This window comes from Neolamprologus multifasciatus, chromosome 8 (assembly GCF_963576455.1).
Source record: "Neolamprologus multifasciatus chromosome 8, fNeoMul1.2, whole genome shotgun sequence".
In the NCBI taxonomy this organism is placed as follows: Eukaryota; Metazoa; Chordata; class Actinopteri; order Cichliformes; family Cichlidae; genus Neolamprologus; species Neolamprologus multifasciatus.
In genome coordinates, this window is record NC_140446.1 from 25,723,137 (window position 1) to 25,745,539 (window position 22,403).

Sequence of the window (22,403 nt, forward strand, 5' to 3'; positions counted from 1 at the left end):
GCCGTAGTGAGGAGCTTCGCGGAGTAATCTGGGTCCAAAACTGCGTCCGCTTCAGGTCCCAAAGTCAAACGAACACTGAGAGTTAAAAACGGTCTAAATTCTTTCATCTTTAATTAAATCATCAGCGTTGCGGCTTTAACAGGTGTAACAATTAAGTTTAACATACAGGCATCAATGAAAACAGAATTTATTACATTTAAGAGTTAGAAGTTAACAGGAAGTTAGCTCGCTAGTTTCCACCTAAACATTTCATACCATGTTCTGAGAGATTTTTGAAACTAATTCAAACGTACAGCTCTGCTACCACTTCCAACATAAATGAAGACAGAAAACTAAACAGCAGTGGCGTTTGCAGGGTTACTGAAGTTGGACTACCTGGTATATAATGTTGTGCTACGTGATTGCTAGCGACACAGCTATGTTAGCATAATATTAGCACAGTGAAGCTGGAGGATGAACGCTAACTTTTTTCCACTCGATAAAAGTTAACTTGAGGGATTCTGGTGGTCAGGGACAAATGCAATCGCATAGCAGGATGCTATACATGGGGCAAACTTCAGTCAGGAGAACAACTGAGATTATTCATCCACAATACGAGGTTAGTCATTAATATACTGCAACAACATGGGAACAGAACAGCTGCGAGAGAATTCAGCATTAATGAATCAATGTTACGGAAGTGGAGGAAGCGCAGTTTTCGACTTTCCCCATATTTCAAAAGTGCTTCCTCTCTTTGCTATGACTGTCGCCCGCCATAATTTGCAGATGATAATGGTTGTAGCCGCTGCGATGCTTTCGACCAAAACAGGTGACATCATCAACATGCGCTATCGCGATAGAGCGGTACAGTCAAAATCTCTATCGTTGGCCAAATTTATATCGTTTCTATCGTATATCGTTTCTATCGCCCACCCCTAGTCTCACCCTCTCCAAACATGTCAAACTGTCCATCATAATTGGAACCAAGAAGGAGCTCACCAGATCTTTGATATAATCTTACCTCCATCTTTCACTCCTACCATACATATGTTCTGCACCACCCTAACATACTTCTGTGCCATGCAGTCTCACAGCTCCTCTCTTGGCACCCAATCATATGCTGTCTCAGAATCCACAAAGACAAAGACACCTTCTCAGTACTTCCATGAACACTCTGAAAGCAAGCATCACACCTGTAGTGCTCTTTCTGGGCATGAAGCCATACTTCTGCTCACTGATAGCCACACCTCTATTTAAGCTAGGTTCAACAACTCTTTCCCATGGCTTCATGGTATTTCCCATCAATTCTATCCCTCTGTAGTGACTCCAGCTCTGAACATTACCCTTGTTCTTGACAGACTGGACTGGATGGCTTTCCCTGAGATTTAAAAATTTTATTAATGGCATTTACATATTTGCTGCATAGTGAATGTACTTATACAAGCTTCTGGACAGTCTATTGTTTCCTCTTTTTGGGATATCACATAATACTGCTGCCATGTAACAAAAAGCTTTGTGGTGGCACATTAGAGATCACGAAGGCAAAAGTTTCACACAAACATTTTTAAAAGGCAATTTTTCTACCCTTCAGTTTCAATCAAATCCCGACATTGAACATTACTGACCTTTCTGCATGGATTTTGGATGGCTTGTGTACACCAACCATTGAATTACTTGAAATACCGGACACGTGAACTACATCCCTGAACTTTTCGAGACATTAGCCAACAGATGGGTGTGTGAAAATTAAGATCTCTCTCACTTTCTGATCGCACATTCGCACATTGGCCAGCTGTCTTGTACATGTGATATCCAATAGGTGAACAAGTAGACATCATGTGACTGAAATCAAGCAAAGTGGACCGAATGTTACATCTCTGAGAAAAAAATAAGTCATGCTAAACTGTCACTAGCAGGACTTTCATTGAAATTAACTCATTTTGTGTTAAATTGGTCCCAGCTTGTAACTTACAGAAGATGATGGACATGTTGTATTGTATAAAGACTAACTTTGGACAAAGCATTTGGCTCTTTCAATATATACTTACTTACTATACTATATATACTTCTCTAATATAGAAAAAGAGACGTATACAAAGCTGTATCTTTTTGGACAATAAGATTAGAACCATTGAAGTAAACATACATTTAGTTTTGTTTCAGGATAGAACATCTCACCAGTCAGGGGTTTAGTATGAATTTGCTTTTGGAGACTGAGTAAATGAACACTAGAAATCACTTATGCAAACACAAATTGGCTGACTGCACAGAGACACACTCCTACTCCTTCATGCTCTTGTGCAAATGAAGATAAATCTCCTATCTCTAACAGAAGGGCACTTTAGGAGCACTGACACAGTCAGCAGTGCGAAGGAGTGCGATGAGTGTGCCAAGCGCACAGCGTTAACCCTCGACACAGAGCCAGCGTGTGGACACAAAGGGCTGGGTTCAGGTGTGAGCTGTTTTTTGAAGATTTAGCTGGAGGAGTAGGGGGTGGAAGAGGAGACCCCCAGTGAGAGTCATCTATTTTCTGGTGTGCTGACAGCCGTGCCTCATTGCTTCCATCAGGGGGGCCCCGAGACTCCGGCTTTTGTGGGTCAGTCTCAACATCTACGGCTGTCGTTAAACTGGCTGTAAAACACGTGTATAAAAAATAAGTGTTTTTAATTACAGAGCACCAGTTGTTGTTTGTGCATATAATGGACCAGTATAATAAACTCAATCCATGTGCGCTGCTCCATGTTTGAGCATGAGATGAGGGTATGTACTGTCAAGTTTTATTACACTGTATAAACTGATATATAATCAGTTTTCTTCTACTAGTGGAGCCGGGATTTTGTTTGTAGAAGGTAATGATAGTTAATAATCTTATGTGTCTCATAATGTCAGAACATATCTATTCTTAGTACTTTATTTATATTATATCAAAAGCGTTACCAGAAATCTAGAAAAGGTTTGGGTATATATGCTGATACTGCTTCAGTAAGCCACTTAAGTTTTAGGACTTTTTGGTAGTTGTCAATCCATCCATCTTCTGTTTATCTAGTGCTGGGGGCTGCAACCTAAGTAGATAAGCCAAAACTTCCCTGTCCTTAGCCACCATCTTTAGCTTATCCAGGGGGAACCAAGGTATTCCCACGCCAGCCAAGAGATGTAATCTCTCCAGCGTGTCCTGGGTTTGCCCTGAGGTGGGTGATGCCTGAATCACCTCAAATAGCTTCTTTCGATGTGGAGGAGTAACGACTCTACTCAGAACCCCTCTGAATAACTGAAATCCTCGCCCTGTCTGTAAGAGAGACACCAGCCACCTGTCAGAGAAAGCTCATTTCTGGTGCAGGTATCCACAATCTCTAAATCAACAGCTTCACTTTTACGCTCGTCCACATCACTGCAGCTGTGGCCCCAATCCGTCTGTCAGTCTCCCGCTCGCTCTTAAAAAAACGACCTGAGATATTTGAACTCCATCACTTGGAGCAGCAATTTGTCCCTGACCCAGAGAGGACGCTACAACCTTTTCCAGCTGAGGACAGAGGCCTCAGACATAGAGATGCAGATTCATTCATGTCATTTCAGTTTTCAGTTAAATTTTCGACAGCTGGTATTAGTAGATATAATGAGTGAAAGGAGTCACTGGTAGTGAAAGGAGTCGCTGGTAGTGAAAGGAGTCACTGGTAGCAAAGGAGTCACTGGTAGTGAAAGGAGTCACTGGTAGTGAAAGGAGTCACTGGTAGCAAAGGAGTTACTGGTAGCAAAGGAGTCACTGGTAGTGAAAGGAGTCGCTGGTAGTGAAAGGAGTCGCTGGTAGTGAAAGGAGTCACTGGTAGCAAAGGAGTCACTGGTAGTGAAAGGAGTCACTGGTAGTGAAAGGAGTCACTGGTAGCAAAGGAGTTACTGGTAGCAAAGGAGTCACTGGTAGTGAAAGGAGTCGCTGGTAGTGAAAGGAGTCGCTGGTAGTGAAAGGAGTCGCTGGTAGTGAAAGGAGTCACTGGTAGCAAAGGAGTCACTGGTAGCAAAGGAGTCACTGGTAGTGAAAGGAGTCGCTGGTAGTGAAAGGAGTCGCTGGTAGCAAAGGAGTCACTGGTAGTGAAAGGAGTCACTGGTAGCAAAGGAGTCACTGGTAGTGAAAGGAGTCACTGGTAGTGAAAGGAGTCACTGGTAGCAAAGGAGTCACTGGTAGTGAAAGGAGTCGCTGGTAGTGAAAGGAGTCGCTGGTAGTGAAAGGAGTCACTGGTAGCAAAGGAGTCACTGGTAGTGAAAGGAGTCGCTGGTAGTGAAAGGAGTCACTGGTAGCAAAGGAGTCACTGGTAGCAAAGGAGTCACTGGTAGTGAAAGGAGTCGCTGGTAGTGAAAGGAGTCGCTGGTAGTGAAAGGAGTCGCTGGTAGCAAAGGAGTCACTGGTAGTGAAAGGAGTCACTGGTAGCAAAGGAGTCGCTGGTAGTGAAAGGAGTCGCTGGTAGTGAAAGGAGTCGCTGGTAGTGAAAGGAGTCACTGGTAGCAAAGGAGTCACTGGTAGTGAAAGGAGTCACTGGTAGCAAAGGAGTCACTGGTAGTGAAAGGAGTCGCTGGTAGTGAAAAGAGTCACTGGTAGTGAAAGGAGTGACTGGGAGGTAACTGTAGAGTTTCTCTGGTTTGAATCCTTTAGCTTCCTTTTGCCCATTATTGTTGCTTTATTACCTTTATTTTTATAGTCACTATTTTCACTCCATTAGCAGCAGAAAGCTGTTTTCAGCACCAAAAAGCAAACAGACAAAGTTAGCAACTAGCAGCTAAAACACAAGATTTTCTGATGAGTGGTTCAAACCAAAACATAGTAAGAAGAAGGGTGAATCAAAGTGAGGTAAAGAGCCAAAGTATAAAGAGTATAAAGGGTTTCAGATCCCATAATGATGGACAGATAGCTCACAGCACTTTTACCCAGAAATCTTTGCATTATATTGCATAATTTTGTTGTCCGTTATCATTCTTTAACTGTTGTGTTTATGGCAGGTGGAGAAGCAGAGAGCTGATCTCACCAGAGAACTGGATGATCTCACAGATCGCCTTGAAGAAGCAGGAGGAGTCACCGCCTCACAGGTAAACTACCAGCACACAAACACTGTCGAGCTGCACACTTCTGGACGACATAATTTCCCTCATAAATAATCCCAGATTGTACAGCTAAATGTACACAAAGAAGATTTCCAGGGCACTGCCTGGAAAATCTAACTTAAATTACTTCCTGTGTGTGTCGAACAGATGGAGGTGAACAAGAAGCGAGATGCAGAGCTGCAGCGCCTGAGACGAGACTTGGAGGAGTCCTCTGCCCAGTCTGAAGCTCTGGCTGTGTCTCTGAGGAAGCGGCACAGCGACGCCGTCACAGAGCTTACAGAGCAGTGTGAAGCTCTGCAGAGGACCAGAGCCAAACTGGATAAGGAGAAGCAGAACCTGAGGATGGAGGTGGATGACCTAGCTGCTTCACTGGACAGTTTACAGAAGGCCAAGGTCAGGATCTGAGATCACATGGACCTTATCTGTATTTTGAACAAGACAGCAACGTCACAGACTTTTGTGATGAGCGTGATCTAATGTGCTGTGATGTTACTGTGCCCCAGGCATCCTCTGACAGCCAGATGAAGAAGCTGGAGGAGCAGCTGTCTGAGGCCAACAGGAGAGGAGACGACCTGCAGAGGACGCTCACTGAGCTCAGCGTGGCCAAGAACAGGCTCACAGGTAAAACAATGTTACACCTGACAGAAAGTCATTCAGAAATCCCATTGTCCCATCCTGTCAGTGGCTGTGGCTCAGGCGGTAGAGCAGATCAGCTACTGACTGGAAGGTTAGTGGTTCAATCCCAGTCTGCATGCCTAATGTCCTTGAGCAAGGTACTAACCCCAAATTGCTCTCTGATGTGTCCATCAGAGTGTTAATGTTGGTTAGATTGCACTTGAGTGTAGAAGGAAGTGAATGTTGTATAGAGTGCTTTGAGTACTCCGGGAGAGTAGGAAAAAGCAGTCCAGTTACAATTTTTCTTAATCAGTTTCTTTCTGTCTTACAAGTAGGCAAAACTTGATGCATATACTTTAAGGTTAAAGTGATCTTCTCGGGGATGTTACATGTAGCCTTAATTCACTAAAACTGGCTCCCAGTAGATATTGTGCATGTAAAAATAATATATTTTGATGACAACTAGTTAACGATTGACACAAAAGACGGTGGTGGTGTGAACTCATATTTCATATTCATATTTTAAGAATAAAAAAGATCCGTTGTTGGAAAAAAAGACTGTCAGTAATTTCTAAAACATTTTTGAGTAATTCTTTCTTTTATATTTTGCCAACGACAAACCTGACTGACTAAGCCCTCCTGACCACTTGTCCTCAGGAGATTTGGGAGAAGATCTAAAAAGCAAACTATTTAGGCAGAAAACTAATGTGTTGTTAGGATAAGATCGAGTATGCTTACGTACATTTTAATTACATTAAGTTTACCAAAGCAGGAAGGAAGGTCAATCAAAATGAGAGCAAATCAAAAATGAGAGTAAAGCACCAGAAAAACTGCAGATGTGTCCTCTAATGCAACACATCTTTTATTTAAGACTCTGAGGACCTTGTCTCCAGGTTTTCTAGTGAAAATGTCTCCAAGAAGTCTCGCAGAGACACTGACATGGTGTCTATTTGACACAGCATTTTATGCTACACTAAGACATTACACAGCTCTTTTTGCATTTCTCCCATGTGAGCTCATAATAATATGAAATATTTTGTTTCAACCACTGAAATAAAATAAATGTAACTTACTGGAAGATGTATCTTTGCTTTGCCACCACGTTGCTATTCTATATGAACGTCTTAAACTGCATCTGCCTTTTGTAGCTAAATAATCACATTGTTTGTGTATGGTGCCTGAATTCTGCTGCATGCTACAGTGCATCATTAACCGGTGCTCCTGTGTGTCCTGTCAGCTGATAATGCCGACATGAGTCGACAGATGGAGGAGGCAGAGACCAGAGTGAGCCAGCTGACCCGATCCAAGACTCTCCTCCAGTCACAAGTGGAGGAGCTGAAGAAACAGCTTGATGAGGAGGTCAAGGTCTGTGTTTTGAACATAAAGCAAAAACACATACTTTTTGTCTGTTTTGCAGTTTAAAGTAGGTTTTCTACTATTATAGCGTGTTCTGTGAATGTGGTTACCTTTGTGAGGCTATTAGACTGATTGTTTTTGGTAAGATTTGGGAGAGAGTCTGGAGGGGTGGAGATGTGCGCTGGAGAGAAAGTCAGAATAAGCAAGACAGAATCTATGTGCATTAGGGCTGGGTATCGTCACTGATTTCTAGAATCGATTCAATTCCGATTCACAAGGTCCTGAATCGATTCGATCCACGATTCAATTTAATTTGATTCGATTCATTTCGATTTGAATCTGGGAAATTTTGACAGTCAGAAATATTATAATTCAGATCAGTACATTTACATATTTTTGTATCTATAAAAAGGAAGCTGACACACGCAAGACTTTATCAAAGGTGTGAGCGTCACAGCAGAGGCCTTTGTGTCAAAGTAGCTGAAGATAAAACACAGAAAAACATGAAGGTGATTTTCCTGGCCTGGGATTTAATAAAAATATTCTGCAGTACATCAAAAACGAAAGAAAACCATTAATCAACATATGAACATTACCTCTGACGTTACAGCGGTTTTATTAGAGACACGGTTAAGCGTTTTGCATTTTGCATAATTTTAAAAAGTTTAAATTGGTTCAGTATTGAACAGCAGAAATGAGGTTTTCTTTTTGGAAGAATGCTGTAAACAACGGTAGACTTGTGCGTAACAAGCAAGCGAATATTGAAGAAAAAAGAGCTTTAGACGGGAAACTGTTCTTGAAGTACAGAGAGAGAGAGAGAGAGAGCTGTGCATCGTGGTGGAAGCAAAACAGTAAAAGTAAGAGTGAATACATGACGATGTTTATGTGAAGCGTAGTTTGGAGATATTGTTTGGAGAGAGATCAAACTAACAGCTTTAGAATCAGAGCAAAAAGGGCGTGAACACAAAGCGCGAACCCGCCGACAGATCAGAGTCAGCGAGCTGTCGGCTTTCAGCCCCGACTGTGAGAAAGGCATCTCACTGATTCTGATCCGTGGGTTGAGCTGTGTGTTTAAGTCTTTGTGCAGAATCCGTGTTCCTGCTCTCAATTACTGTCTTAGCTGTTTGGTGGTTGTTGAAATTTTGTGAGATTTCACCAGAGATTCTGGCATTTCGGGCAAAATAAATTTATATTAAAAAAATCGATTCAGGATTTTAATGAATCTATTTTACGTTATCCAAGCCAGAATCAATTTTAATCGATAAATCGATTATAAAAACCCACCCCTAATGTCCATGGGAATGAGAGCGAGGCAGGTGGGATGCTGGAGGTATTGTAGGTGGATGATTTTAAACACCTCGGGTCAACCATCCAAAGTAACATGCGAGTGCACCTCTACTGTGCACAGGAGAGGTGAAGAAGAAACTGCAGACAGGATGAAGCAGGTGGAAATGAGTGTCAAGGTTGATTAATGGACAATCTTCGGATTTAGTCGGTCTGGTGAAAGGTAATGGGAAAGTGTGAGTGTGAGCCTCCTAGTCTAAGAAGAGTTTTATGCATGCAATCATAGATTATCAGAATCAGAATCACCTTTATTCGGCTAAGTTTGTGTACACAAACAAGGAATTTGACACTGGTACACTTTACTCTCAGCATATGAAATGTTTCAAATATGCAATTTTAAATATGCAGTATATAGACATACAAATAGTGAGTGTAATCAAGAAGAGACAAAAAGATGGGCAGTACGAGTGAAGACTAACCGACATCTCTATGTCCCAAACGGACGTGTCATTTTATCAAAGCTTTGTACGTTAGTTCAGCTTTTATATTGTGCTTGTGCTCCAAACAGGTTAAAAAACTTTTAACAGCCATGAGTGAAGTGAGTCAGTGTGTTAGCACAGATTTGTGTTACATTTCTGGGCTTTACACTGCACTCAAAGTGTGTCTCTTCGCTGGTGTTGCCAGTGTAAGCAGGGGGTCAGCAGCACTCTGAGCTCAGTGCGGCAGGAGTGCGAGGTGCTGAGGGAGCAGCTGGAGGAGGAGCAGGAGAGCAAGCAGGAGATGCAGCGCCTCGTGTCCAAACTCAACAGTGAAGTGACGCACTGGAGGACCAAACACGAGGCCGACACCATCCAGCACGCAGACGAGCTAGAGGAGACCAAGTACGTGGTGTTGATACTGGCGGCTATCATCTTCATCTGACGAGATGTGATGCCTTGAATAGAGCCTGTAATGTGTCTCAGAAGTCCAAATCATACGTGTGTCACAGGAAGAAGCTGGCAAGCAGGCTTCAGGAGGCTGAGGAGGCCGTGGAAGCCACCCAGGCAAAATGTTCCTCACTGGAGAAAACCAAACAGAGGCTGCAGGGAGAGGTTGAAGAGCTCTGTATGGACCTGGAGAAGGTAGACAGAGCGGCTCGTTATGTACTCATTTATTTGATGCCTTGCCATAAAGCTTTGGCGTTATAGCAGTGTATGGTCCCTGCCTTAGGCCAGCAGCTGTGGGCAGGCTCTGGATAAGAAGCAGAGGGTCCTGGAAAAGCAGCTTGGAGACTGGAAAGAGAAGAGTGAGGAGCTGGTGGCAGAGGTGGAGGGCTGCCAGAAGGAGAGCCGGCAACACGCCAGCGAGCTCTTCAAACTCAAGACGGCTCATGAAGAGACTCTGGAGCAGCTAGAGGCTCTGCGCAGGGAGAACAAGGCCTACCAGGGTATGACGGCGCACATGTGAGGGCTGAAATGAACATACAGCTGCCTGTCTTAGATTGCCTCATATGCAACTTCTTCTTTGTCCCACAGAGGAGGTAGCAGACCTGACAGAGCAGCTGTCCGATGGAGGCAAGAGCGTGCATGAGCTCCAGAAAGCAAAAAAGAAAATTGAGATGGAGAAAGAAGAGCTCCAGGCCTCGCTGGAGGAATCTGAGGCCGCACTGGAGGTGAGTGCTTTATCAAGTCTAGATTTGCTCCAATATTTGAAGCTGTTGTTTGTAAATTGTGCGTTTCTTCTTTGTTCCTCCTGTTTTGCCAGGCTGAGGAGACCAAAGTGCTGAGGCTGCAGCTCGAGTTGTCTCAGGCGAAAGCAGACCTGGAGCGCCGACTACAGGAGAAGGAGGAAGAGGCGGAGGCTGCGAGGTACCCCAGCTTCCTCTCATCCTTCATGTTTCTCTGCATTCTGTTTTTCTCCACCATAATGTCTCTTTTTAAAGTTTGTGATAATACACAGTTACACATGACACTGGAACAGGGTTTAGTCTATTTAAACTTTGGGTAACTTTCCCCCTTGATGTGGTTTGTTTGTGCAGAAGTGAACATGGTAATTGCACAAACCAAATAAGCCACACTGAGACCCTTTGGAAGAGGTGCTCGTGGTCTACTCCAGCCAAATCAAAATAAGAGCCTTGATCCAGCCCAACTACCAGGTGTACGCTCCAAGTCTAAGTGGCTAACTCTGATGAGCATAATCATTAGCTTCTTAATTTGTTTACTTAAGTAAGCATCTAAATCTAGAACAGAACTTTTTCTCAAAGTTTTTATGAAAGCTAAAGATTCATGAATACAGAGGAGAATGAACAGAACCCTTAAGTGGCCATTAGAGCTCATTTTTGGCACTTATATGCCATCTTTAATTCAATTAAATTTTATTTATATAGCGCCAAATCACAACAAAAGTCGCCTCAAGGCGCTTCATAGATACAGAGAAAAAACCAACAATCATATGACCCCCTATGAGCAGCACTTTGGCGACAGTGGGAAGGAAAAACTCCCTTTTAACAGGAAGAAACCTCCGACAGAACCAGGCTCAGGGAGGGGCGGGGCCATCTGCTGCAACCGGTTGGGGTGAGAGAAGGAAGAAAGGATAAAGACATGCTGTGGAAGAGAGACAGAGGTTAATAACAGATATGATTCAATACAGAGAGGTCTGTTAATACATAGTGAGTGAGAAAGGTGACTGGAAAGGAAAAACTCAATGCATCATGGGAATCCCCCGGCAGCCTACGTCTATTGCAGCATAACTAAGGGAGGATTCAGGGTCACCTGGTCCAGCCCTAACTATATGCTTTAGCAAAAAGGAAAGTTTGAAGCCTAATCTTAAAAGTAGAGATAGTGTCTGTCTCCTGAATCCAAACTGGAAGCTGGTTCCACAGAAGAGGGACCTGAAAACTGAAGGCTCTCCCTCCCATTCTACTTTTAAAACTACTACTTTATTTTGCTCTTTATCTAAGACAATGTTTTTCATCTTGTTCCCTCATGCCCAACGTTAGAAAAAGCCACCAGAGGGCGCTAGAATCCCTGCAGGCCAGTCTGGATGTAGAGGTGAAAGGGAAGTCGGAGGCACTGAAACTGAAGAAGAAACTGGAGGCTGACATCAATGAGCTGGAACTGCAGGTGGACCTGCTCACCAAGAGCAACACAGAGCTCAGCAAGAACAGCAAGAAGATGCAGCAACAGATCAAGGTCTGCTCACAACATTCGGCAAGTACAGTAAGTGTTTTCTACACCACCCTGCTCACAGAGCAAGTGTCTGTCACAGGAGCTGCAGGCTCAGCTGGAGGAGGAAGCGAGGAGCCACGAGGAGTGCAGGGAGGAGCAGGTGGCCATGGAGCGACGCTGCTCTCTGCTGATCAGCGAGGGTGAGGGGACCCACGCGGCCCTGGAGAGCGCCGAGAGGGCCCGAAAGGCTCTGGAGATAGAACTGCAAGAGTCCGGGGAGAAATACGGCGATCTCAACAACCAGGTATTACACAGTGCCTCTGCTTCTGTTTCACTCATTCTAACCGGACCCACATACACTCACAGACTTCCTGATGTGTGTCCAGTTCCAGTCGGCTCTCAGCGGGAGGAGGAAGCTGGAGGTGGATCTCCAGACTGTGCAGCAGGAGCACGAGGAGCTCCAGGCCGAGATCAGAGGATGCACAGACAAAGCTAAGAAGGCCACCTGTGAGGTAAAACGCATGAGATGACTCCATGTCGAAGCACGCAGCAGATTAATACAGACGAGGTCGGTAACGCTGGAAACGGATGTTCTGTTCCGTCAGCTTGCACGAGTTGGGGAGGAGCTGCGTCTAGAGCAGGAGCACACGCTCCACCTGGAGAGAGTGAAGAAAGGACTGGAAGCCCAGATCAAAGAGATGAGCAGCAGACTGGAGGAAGCTGAGCAGATGGCTCTGAAAGGAGGAAAGAAGATCATCCAGAAGCTGGAGGGAAAGGTACACACAAACATGTCAGAATGCCTGAACTGTTTCGCTTCTTTTTAGCCTCACAATGTTGGAGCTGTGAAGCAACTGCTCTGGGATATGTGCAGTTACTTTAGCTAGTGTGGTCACAAGTATCCCCGCTATAAGTGTCTGCACAGAAGAAGTACTTACCTGTTATACTTATAAAGTAATTCAATGTGTAAAGTTGATTAATAATCAATACTGCTGTAGTTTAAATTCCTTCCAGAAGAAAATCTTGCTACAGGGCAGACTTCATGAAAATGCTGCCTCCTGGAACTTATTTGAACCGTTACCCTAAAGTACATAAAAACATAAAAAGTCAGACCTGCAAGAAAATCCTTCTAAAAGTGATGTTTCTAAACCATTCTTTATTTTTACAATATAATAAGATGATATAAAAACTAATTAGAGGATTAAGGATTTTTATTTACATGCTAGTGGCTAGCCAGTTGCACATGCCTTTGCATGTAGCACACTGGCATATGCAGAAATATGACAAAACAAAGTTATGAGCTGTATTGGTTGTCTGGCCTGCAGTACATTTCTGCTTTTATGGAACTTTTGACAAACACCAAATTGTAACAGAGTGTGTCTTCACTAAACACTCAGTGGATAAATATGAAGCCTTCCTGCACACAATAGTAGAAACTCTTTGCATGCAGGTGAAGGAGCTGGAGCTGGAGCTGGACTCTGAACAAAAGCGGCACGCTGAGACAGTGAAGACGCTGCGGAAGAACGAGCGCCGGCTGAAGGAACTGCTGTTCCAGTCGGAGGAGGACCAGAAGAACCAGCAGAGGATGCAGGAGCTGGTGGAGAGGCTGCAAAACAAGATGAAGGCCTACAAGAGACAAGTAGAGGAGGCCGTACGTCACCTCATCCTCTTACTCTGAACACGTTTCCAAGCATGGTGTTTGTGGGCTTTTTAAAATAACTCACACTGCTGTCACTTCAGGAGGAACAAGCTAACATGAACCTGACAAAGTACAGGAAGACCGTGCACGAGCTGGATGACGCCGAAGAGAGGGCGGACATTGCTGAATCAGCGCTCACCAAGATTAGGACCAAGAACAGAGGAAGCTTCGGCAAGGGATACTCCTCCGTAAGTATTCTCGGGAACAGTATATTATCAGGTGTATTACGCGGTTTATTAAATAATAACTCCATGTTAGCCTCTTCTACTAAGTACTTGTTCTGACTCTAAGGCCTGTGTCTGTTCTAACAGGGCTACAGCACTCCGTACCCAGGCCGAGTCCGGTCACCCAGTTCAGTGGGCTCGGAAGGCGGAGGAGAGAAGATCCTCAACGATGACGAGGAGTCAGTCAGCTCCCTGATCCCAGCCTATCTCAACTCCCTCAAGAAGCTCATGATTGATTAGGAGCATGGCTTCAATTTCACCATCATCCCCCAGAAGTGAAGCATGGTACAGTATGAAGTTTGAAACATCCAAAAGGTTCCATGGGTGGAACCTGACTTTTTTTTTGTGTATGCTGTACATTCCTGTTGAGTTTTCTACAATGTACTTGTGGCTTCCTCTCTGAGTGAAAGGTCATAGCCCTGACACATTCCAGCTTTATATCCCCTTTTTATCCATTTATACTGTAACATTTGTATGTAAAAACTAATAAATGTATTTCTAAGTGTTCCAAATATCTAAAGAACAATCCTCAGGCTGATTCTCAGTCATTTTAAATGAGATATTGTATTTGTTTAATACATAAAAAGCCAGACAAGACAAAGCATCAATAGTTACAAAATAAAGCTGGCACCCAGAAACTGCAGTTCCTCTAATGGCCACATGAGGCAGTTCAAAAAGCAAGTCAATCCACTGCAGACTTCCAAATCAAAATGTGCAACTTTACTGTACTGACATATATACGGGGTGGCTGAGGCTATTCCAGACATTTGTGCTTTAGCAGATATCCTTCTCTTTCTGTAAACATGCAGAGTTTATGGATCCAGCTTGCTAATCAAGCCTGCTAGCATTACTATTTACACTTCCTGATTTCTTAGATTTTCAAATATTTGTCACACACTCATGTTTCAGATCAAACACACGTGGACAAAAGTAACTGAAGTAAACAGAAAATACAGTTTTTACATGATGATTTCATTTATTAAGGAAAAAAGTAACCAAAAGCACCGGGGGCTATGTGAAAAAGTAACTGCCCCTCAAACATAGTAACTGGTTTGAGGGGCAGTTACTTGGGATGGAGCGTTTTGCATACATTTCCAGGAAGGATGTTGTTCCTCTTAGTAAATAAGCTCATTATTTAAAATCTGTATTTTGTATTTATTCCAGCTCTCTTTTTCCGATGTGATCATCTGGAATCAGGAAACTACTGTTTGTAGTCAAGATTTCCTTCATTTAAGCAAATCCGTGACAACCTTTAAGATAAATAAGGTTCAAACTGGCTGCAGTATTTATTAAACCATACATGCGAGAGGCTACAGGGACGTTTTTTAGTCCGTACATAAGTGGTGACTTAAATATAAAACACTTTTTTTCATGATTAACTTTTGCCTTATAAATGACTTCAGTCACTATCATAAAGTGTTGCTGGGGTGCTGTCAGCACATGGAGTAGTTTAGGCCATTAATGTCAGTGTATTTTCATATTTCAAATGTATCTGTCTGAACTTTTCACTGACTAAACCTGTAACAAGACCTGACCAAATATGCTGTTGAATGTGAATATGTTTTTTTAAGGAAATAAAAGACCTTTTTTTCCCATTAACTCTGTTTTCTTGCTTTTTTTCTTCATTTTTTGGAAACAAACAAACCACAAAGCAACGCATTGAGACATGAGATACGTATTTCCATTTTATTAATGAAAAATTACAACTTTTAGCTGTTAATGTACAAAAACATACCACTTGTCTCTTTTTAGTAGTCAAGCAGTACTAAGCAGTAATACTGGAAAAGAACATTTGGTATGGCAGTTAGCTTCTGCAGTACAGTCACCAAATCCAACTGACGCAAATGATACATATTCCAAAACTATCACCACCGAAGCACTTCAACCTTACAGTACCATCTAAATGCAAAACATGTTGCAGCAGCACAGAGACTTTGAAGCTCAAGGGAGAGCCTTTTTTAGATACCTGCAGATAAGAGAATATATCAGGAGGAAATACGTACAGGGCTTTGAGTGGGTATCTGAAGTCATTTCCGGTGCTGTGGTTAAAAAATCGTGAGCTCCACCGTGAGAAAAACGCGTTATTTTCATCTGCATTTCAAAGAGCTGAACAGCTGCGCTGAATGACAGACATAACAAAGTATTTTAAAAATCCACACAGCTAAAAACTTTCACGTATAGCTAGCTTTAACGTGACCACTCTGCTAGCCGAGTGAAGCTACACGCACAATTACGTTCCCGTCGCTTACCCGCCATCACGGACAGCCTGGTGACAGCACAAACTATAACGGAAGGGTTTTAAAAGTATTCCGTGTCGGTGACAGCAGTGGACGTGCAGGCTCCACGTGATCTCTCCCCGCGTTTCACATCCATGCGGCCAGCGCCGGTGCGTTTGTGTGAAGCTGTTGCTAGGCATTCTTTTTAGAGGTGGGCGGGGCTTATAGGCATACTTCAAAGGAGAGACTTCAAAGCGACTAAATACTGTCACGTCACAGGACGCACGTCATTACAAAGACGTCGAAAACCCTTAAATAGGGGTGCTGCTACCAGGTACTGTCATTCAGTTGAGTCCATGCATCGGAACCAGACACACGAAGTAAGAGAAAACACTAACACTAAAATGTATTTAGATGACATTAACGCAGCCACTGTGGGTCCCCTCATAGATGGCTTTTTTGATAACATTAACATGTCGCAGTTGCGATCCATGCTGGTTGGTCGCCCAGATGACTGCACTGTCCAGCAAATGTCTCACATGGCTGCTCAGATGGTGCAGCTCTGCGCGGACTCTGCCACAGCAGTGCTGCTGAAAAACTGTATCCCACAAGAGCGATGCATCCACAGCCTCTTCAAACAACTGGAGGGGCACATCAGCTCGATTGCTTCCTCTCTCACCTCGGAGTCAGATCACGGAGCCAGAGAAGTCTTCATAAAAGAACTGATCCGGGTGTTGTTAGGGAGATTTGCACACTGCACATGCACCCAGTCAGACAGCCAGCAGGAAAATCAGAAAGTCCCACAGACAGAACAACCAGAGAAAGATCTGGAGTCCTCGCTGTCTGTGGAACCTTCACAAATGGCAAACACAGAAGCCTCAGAGGTAGAACCAGAGGCTGAAAAAGCAGCCGTGGCTTCTGAGGAGCAGAAACCCTCTGCGTCACCTCGAGGTGAAGCAGAGGGAAACGGGCTCATAAGCATGGTCCTTCAGGCTGTCCTTTCCCAGGCTGCAAAAAAATCCAAAGTCTGCTCATCAGACTCCCTCCACGAGCGCCTTTTAGATCAAATCTCCTCTGAAATAAAAACAGCAGATTTGACTTTATCACCAAAGGCCCTACAAGATCTTCCAAAGGTCATTTTCAAAGACTTTTGTAAGGAAGCGGGCTCCAAACCAAAACACATCTTAACTCTATTGAAATTAGGAGAGCCAACAGTGGACAAACTTTTCATCTCCATCTTTAAGAAACACTTTGTAGCTTCCACACAGAAACTTGAGCTAGAGTCTTCTGAAATCAAAGCTCAGAAGCAGCTTTCAGTTGAAGTCTGTGTGGAAGAACTTATCATGCATGCTTTCAAAAAGGCACGCTTTCCATATACAGATGACACAATTTATGAAATTAAGAAACGTTTGTTGAAGAAAATCTGGGCTGTTATCCAACATATCGATTTTCAGCCCTCCTCGAAGTCTTTCAGAACCTTACACAAGGTCATTTACAAATCTCTCCTTAAAGAGTATAAGGACCCCGAGTGTGTCACGATTCTCTTCAATCTCAACCATGAAGTAGGTGAGCAAAGAATCATCGAAACCTTTAAAGAACATCTGATATCAGCAGCGGCGCCAGCAGGTCGCATCAGAAGGTTCTTCTCATTTCTGGGCCAGAGTTTAGGCATCACCCGCAGACAGCGGGTGTCCCCTGTAAAAACAACAGAACATTTGACATTGGCTAGCTGGCATCAAAGTGACTCTTAAATTGGCTAAAAACAAACAATTCAAACAAGCCAAATTATTTAACATCCAATCGAGTAATTTTAAACACCCCTGGACCGGTTGCGGCAGATCACCGTCCCTCCCTGAGCCGGGTTCTGCCGGAAGTTTCTCCCCGTTAAAAGGGAGTTTTTCTTCCCCACTGTCGCCAAGTGCTTGCTCAGAGGGAATTGTCCGATTATTGGGGTCTTGTTCTAGTCAGTAAATTACTGACTAGGACACTCTAAATTAATAAACAAATATCAGAAAATCTAATAAAATTGTAAAAGAAAAATCACACTCTGATATCTCCTTGTTTTCACTCTGTGTGTGTGTGTGTGTGTGTTCAGCTTAGAATGAGTTTAGTTGAGTAGTTGTCATTCAATCCAAACTGTTTTAGGTAGAAAATGATGAGAACATCCTGTTGTGATATTTATTAGTAAGATTTCATCCATACAAAGTCATACATTTACAAGAAAACATACATACAGAGGTGCGCATAAGTGGAACAAACAGTCAACACAATACATGAGAATAATAAAATGGATTGGAATGAGGTCTTTACAAAAAACAAAAGGATATAAAGGATATAGGTGCCAGAGAAAACATCACAGTCTGAAGAAGCTGTGACCGCCGAGGAACAGAAACCTTCTGTGTCACTTCAAGTTTGGAGAAAGCACAAGAACAGACAGTCGTTCACTCTGCTGCAGCTAAAAACATTAAAATGTAGTCGGACAATATTAACACAACCACTGTGGGTCCCCTCGTAGATGGCTTTTTTGATCAACTAAAGATGTCGCAGGTGCGATCCATGCTGGTTGGTCGCCCAGATGACTGCACTGTCCAGCTAATGTCTCACATGGCTGCTCAGATGGTGCAGCTCTGCGCGGACTCTGCCACAGCAGTACTGCTGAAAAAGGGAGGGAGAAAGAGAGCCAGGGACAACAACCTCACATTAGAAAGGTATAGCAATCATCCACAACTATTTTCAGTTGTGGATGATAAAGGATTCAGAAAGTTTATTCATGCAGGCCCATATGACAGAGAATATCATGTTCTTTTTGTTTTCATATTATAATTTATATTTAATTGTGTTGTGGTTTGCAGTGTTTTTGTGTTGTTTCACTTTAAATCTGTAAAAGGAAAAAGCTGAAAAATTTAAATAGTTAAAAGTTGAAATGTGAATAGTTGGTTTTTGTATTATATGATTTATTTATTACATTTTATGTGGAGTGAATAAATAAAAGTATATTTACGGTGACCTCTACAGACAAAGCACATACAAACTTTAAATCACGTACAAACGCTGAAGCACGTACAAACTCCAACACACGTAAAGACAGGTAAAAACTCCAAAACACGTAAAAACAGTTAAAAACTCCAAAACAGGTAAAAACTCCAAAACACGTACAAACCCCAAGACAGGTAAAAACACGTACAAACTCCAAAACACGTACAAACCCCAAAGCACGTAAAAACACGTACAAACTCCAAAACAGGTAAAAACACGTAAAAACAGGTAAAAAACTCCAAAACACGTAAAAACTCAGAAGCACATAAAAACTCAAAACACGTACAAAAGACAACATAAGTGTTCCAGAATGCTAGGCACAGTGTTGTAGTGATGGGATTTCCGGCTCTTTTTAGAGATCCGGCTCTTTCGGTTGGGCTCACTAAAAAGAGCCGGCTCTTTCGGCTCCGAACCGGCTCTTCAGGTTGTTTTGTTGCTTTAATTAATTTATTATTAACAATAATATAAAATTATGCACAAAAGGAATTACTAACATAAAAAAGTGGTTTTATTTATATATGTTTATATATAAATATATGCGGTGGCCCCTAGAGACAAAACACGTACAAACTCCAAAACACATTTCTAGCATGAACTGAACTTCGAAAGCAGAGCTACTAGATCACTTAAATTACACAATTGAAAGTATGTGTGTATTGTTTGTGTATTTATACACAGGCACTCATATATATTCAAATAATTAAAAAAAATGTTCATTTACCTGTTATTACCACACACCAAATCCGGTTGTTGGTACTTGCTGGCTTGTGTAGCCACTAGGTAACAAAAGCTCAACACTGCGCCCAGCATCCTGGAGCAGTTCTGTTGTCTTTTGTACGTGTTTTGAGTTTTTATGTGCTTCTGAGTTTTTACGTGCTTCGGAGTTTTTACGTGCTTCGGACTTTTTGCGCGTTTTTACATGTTTTGGAGTTTGTACGTGTTTTTACGTGTTGTGGAGTTTGTACGTGCTTCAGGGTTTGTACGTGCTTCAGAGTTCGTACGTGATTTGAAGTTTGTATGTGCTTTGTCTCCAGGGGCCACCGTAAATATAATTTTATTTATTCACTCCACATAAAATGTAATAAATAAATCATATAATACAAAAATCAACTATTCACATTTCAACTTTTAACTATTTAAATTTTCAACTTTTTCCTTTTACAAATTTAAAGTGAAACAACACAAAACACTGCAAACCACAACACAATTAAATATAAATTAAAATATGAAAACAAAAAGAACATGCATATTCTCTGTCATATGGACCTGCATGAATAAACTTTCTGAATCCTTTATCATCTGCAACAGAAAATAGTTGTGGATGATTGCTATACCTTTCTAATGTGATGTTGTTGTCCCTGGCTCTCTTTCTCTCTCTCTCCCGCTCTGTTCCTGTGCTACTGGGTGTAACTACCCTCCCCCCTCTGCCCAGCGTAAAGCACAAGGCTCGCGTGCTGAGTGAAGCAGAAAAAAAGTGCGAGAGAGAGGCTGAGAGAAAGAAAGAAAAAAAAAAAAACACGTGACGGCTCGCGATAAGGAGCCGGCTCTAAGAGCCATTTCGTTCGCAAACGACCCATCACTACAGTGTTGAGCTTTTGTTACCTAGTGGCTACACAAGCCAGCAAGTACCAACAACCGGATTTGGTGTGTGGTGATAACAGGTAAATGAACATTTTTTTTTTTAATTATTTGACTATATATGAATGCTTGTGTATAAATACACAAACAATACACATATGCTTTCATGCTTTGAATTGTGTAATTTAAGTGATCTAGGTAGCTCTGTTTTGGAAGTTCAGTTCATGCTAGAAATGTGTTTTGGAGTTTGTACGTGCTTTTTGGAGTTTGTACGTGTTTTGTCTCTAGGGGCCACCGCATATATTTATATATAAACATATATAAATAAAACCACTTTTCTTTTTTACATTAGTAATTCATTTTGTCCATAATTTTATATTATTGTTAATAATTAAATATATTAAAGCAACAAAACAAGCTGAAGAGCCGGTTCGGAGCCGAAAGAGCTGTTCTCTAAAAAGAGCGGGAAATCCCATCACTGGTATAAAGGGTTTCAGAATTAAACAAAGGAATTTTTACAGTGTTTTATTTAAAAATCTAAAAAGTCACATCATCACCTTCATCGTTTTGGTTATGGTTAGTTTTTGACATTTTAGCTGAAAAGCACTGCAATTTTACAATGTTGTACACAAACACGAATATTTCTGCCATGTTTAACGTATCCGTTAAATATCTGGCATGTGCACATTTGAGGATACCAAAGTTTCATTACGTACACAAAGGGAACTCTGCCAGCTATCTAGTTTGGTTTAAATACAGCATCTTAAAATGATTGACATCAAACATAAAGTCAATATTTGACCAGGCTCTGAGAAAAGAATAAATATTAGAAAGTTTAACGTATCTTTCAAAGATGGGTATTGGCATCTAGGATTTTATTGCTATCTGGCACTGTCTCAAAAACCGATCAGCCAAAGATCTGTTGCACTGTCTTCGGGGGGAGGGTACTAGCACCTCAAATAGTACCATATAGTACTGCTCCTATTCGCTGTTTTGGCTATAACTGATAATATTAAAGATGCGGGACGCCACACTGACATCATAAACCGCACAGCTTTTGACTTTAGTTTACACATTTATCATTTTTTATTTTTTACATTGATGTACTGTTTTAACAATATAAAAATATTATATATATACCCACACAGCCACCATAAACTGACACCACTGATGGGCTATGCTATCCGGTCGTTAAGTGATGACGTGACAAATCTTACTTCCGGGCCTAAAGTAGTCTGCGTTTAATATGGCTTTTGTGTTGTTAACATGTTTAATGTTATGTATTTTCTTCTATTTAATCTCAAAAAGCTCCTAAAACAGTCAGTGATCACTGTTGATCTCCCTCGGCTTTTATTACCGCTAATCATTTAGGATGTAACTACAGCCCAGCCCATGCAGCAGTATATGAATGACTAACCTCATATTGTGGATGGATTATCTCAGTTGTTCTCCTGGGTGAAGTTTGGTACTTTTACAGCATCCTGCCATGCGATTACATTTGTTCCTGACCACCGAGAACACTCACGTTAACTTTTATCGAGTGGAAAAAAAGTTAGCTTGTTTATATTATGCTAACATAGCTGTGTCGCTAGCGGTCACGTAGCACAACATTATATACCAGCTAGCCAAACTTCAGTAACCCTACAAACATCACTGCTGTTTAGTTTTCTGTCTTCATTTATGTTGGAAGTCATAACAGAGCTGTACGTTTTCATTTGTTTCCAAAACCCCACAGTCAGGACATGCTATATTGTATTTAGATAGAAGCTAGCGAGCTAACTTCCTGCTAACTTCTAACTCCGTTAAATGTCATAAATTCAGTTTTCATGGATGCCTGGATGTTAAACTCAATTGTTACACCTGGTAGAGCAGAACGCTGATCATTTTATTAAAGATGAAAGACTTCAGACAGTTTTTCAACTCTCAGTAATGCTATAGTGATTGTTTGATATATGGACCTGCAGCGGAGTTTAGGCCCAGACACAGCTAATGACGTCAGACTGAACGACCGGATAGGCATACTTCAAAGCAACTAAATACTGTCACGTCACAGGATGCACATCATTACAAAGACGTCGAAAACCCTTAAATAGGGGTGCTGCTACCAGGCACTATCATTCAGTTGAGTCCATGCATCGGAACCAAACACACGAGGTAAGAGAAAACACTAACACTAAAATGTATT

The 22,403-nt window shown here is 42.1% G+C and overlaps 1 protein-coding gene across 3 annotated transcripts in view; it reads left to right on the plus strand.

Moving 5' to 3' along the window:
- Positions 1–21,156, plus strand: part of LOC146513212 (putative uncharacterized protein MYH16) — a 63,001-nt gene extending 41,845 nt beyond the window's left edge. For all 3 annotated transcript variants that reach the window (XM_085169326.1, XM_085169325.1, XM_085169324.1), the window contains exons 8-23: positions 4,966–5,052; positions 5,215–5,460; positions 5,571–5,688; positions 6,920–7,047; positions 9,007–9,203; positions 9,311–9,443; positions 9,532–9,748; positions 9,837–9,973; positions 10,066–10,169; positions 11,300–11,492; positions 11,569–11,772; positions 11,855–11,980; positions 12,074–12,244; positions 12,916–13,116; positions 13,206–13,352; positions 13,476–21,156. In XM_085169326.1, the coding sequence (XP_085025452.1) occupies positions 4,966–5,052; positions 5,215–5,460; positions 5,571–5,688; positions 6,920–7,047; positions 9,007–9,203; positions 9,311–9,443; positions 9,532–9,748; positions 9,837–9,973; positions 10,066–10,169; positions 11,300–11,492; positions 11,569–11,772; positions 11,855–11,980; positions 12,074–12,244; positions 12,916–13,116; positions 13,206–13,352; positions 13,476–13,628 (2,562 nt within the window). In that variant the 3' untranslated portion in view covers positions 13,629–21,156. The remainder of the gene's footprint in view (positions 1–4,965; positions 5,053–5,214; positions 5,461–5,570; positions 5,689–6,919; positions 7,048–9,006; positions 9,204–9,310; positions 9,444–9,531; positions 9,749–9,836; positions 9,974–10,065; positions 10,170–11,299; positions 11,493–11,568; positions 11,773–11,854; positions 11,981–12,073; positions 12,245–12,915; positions 13,117–13,205; positions 13,353–13,475) is intronic.
- The last annotated feature ends 1,247 nt before the right edge of the window (positions 21,157–22,403 follow it).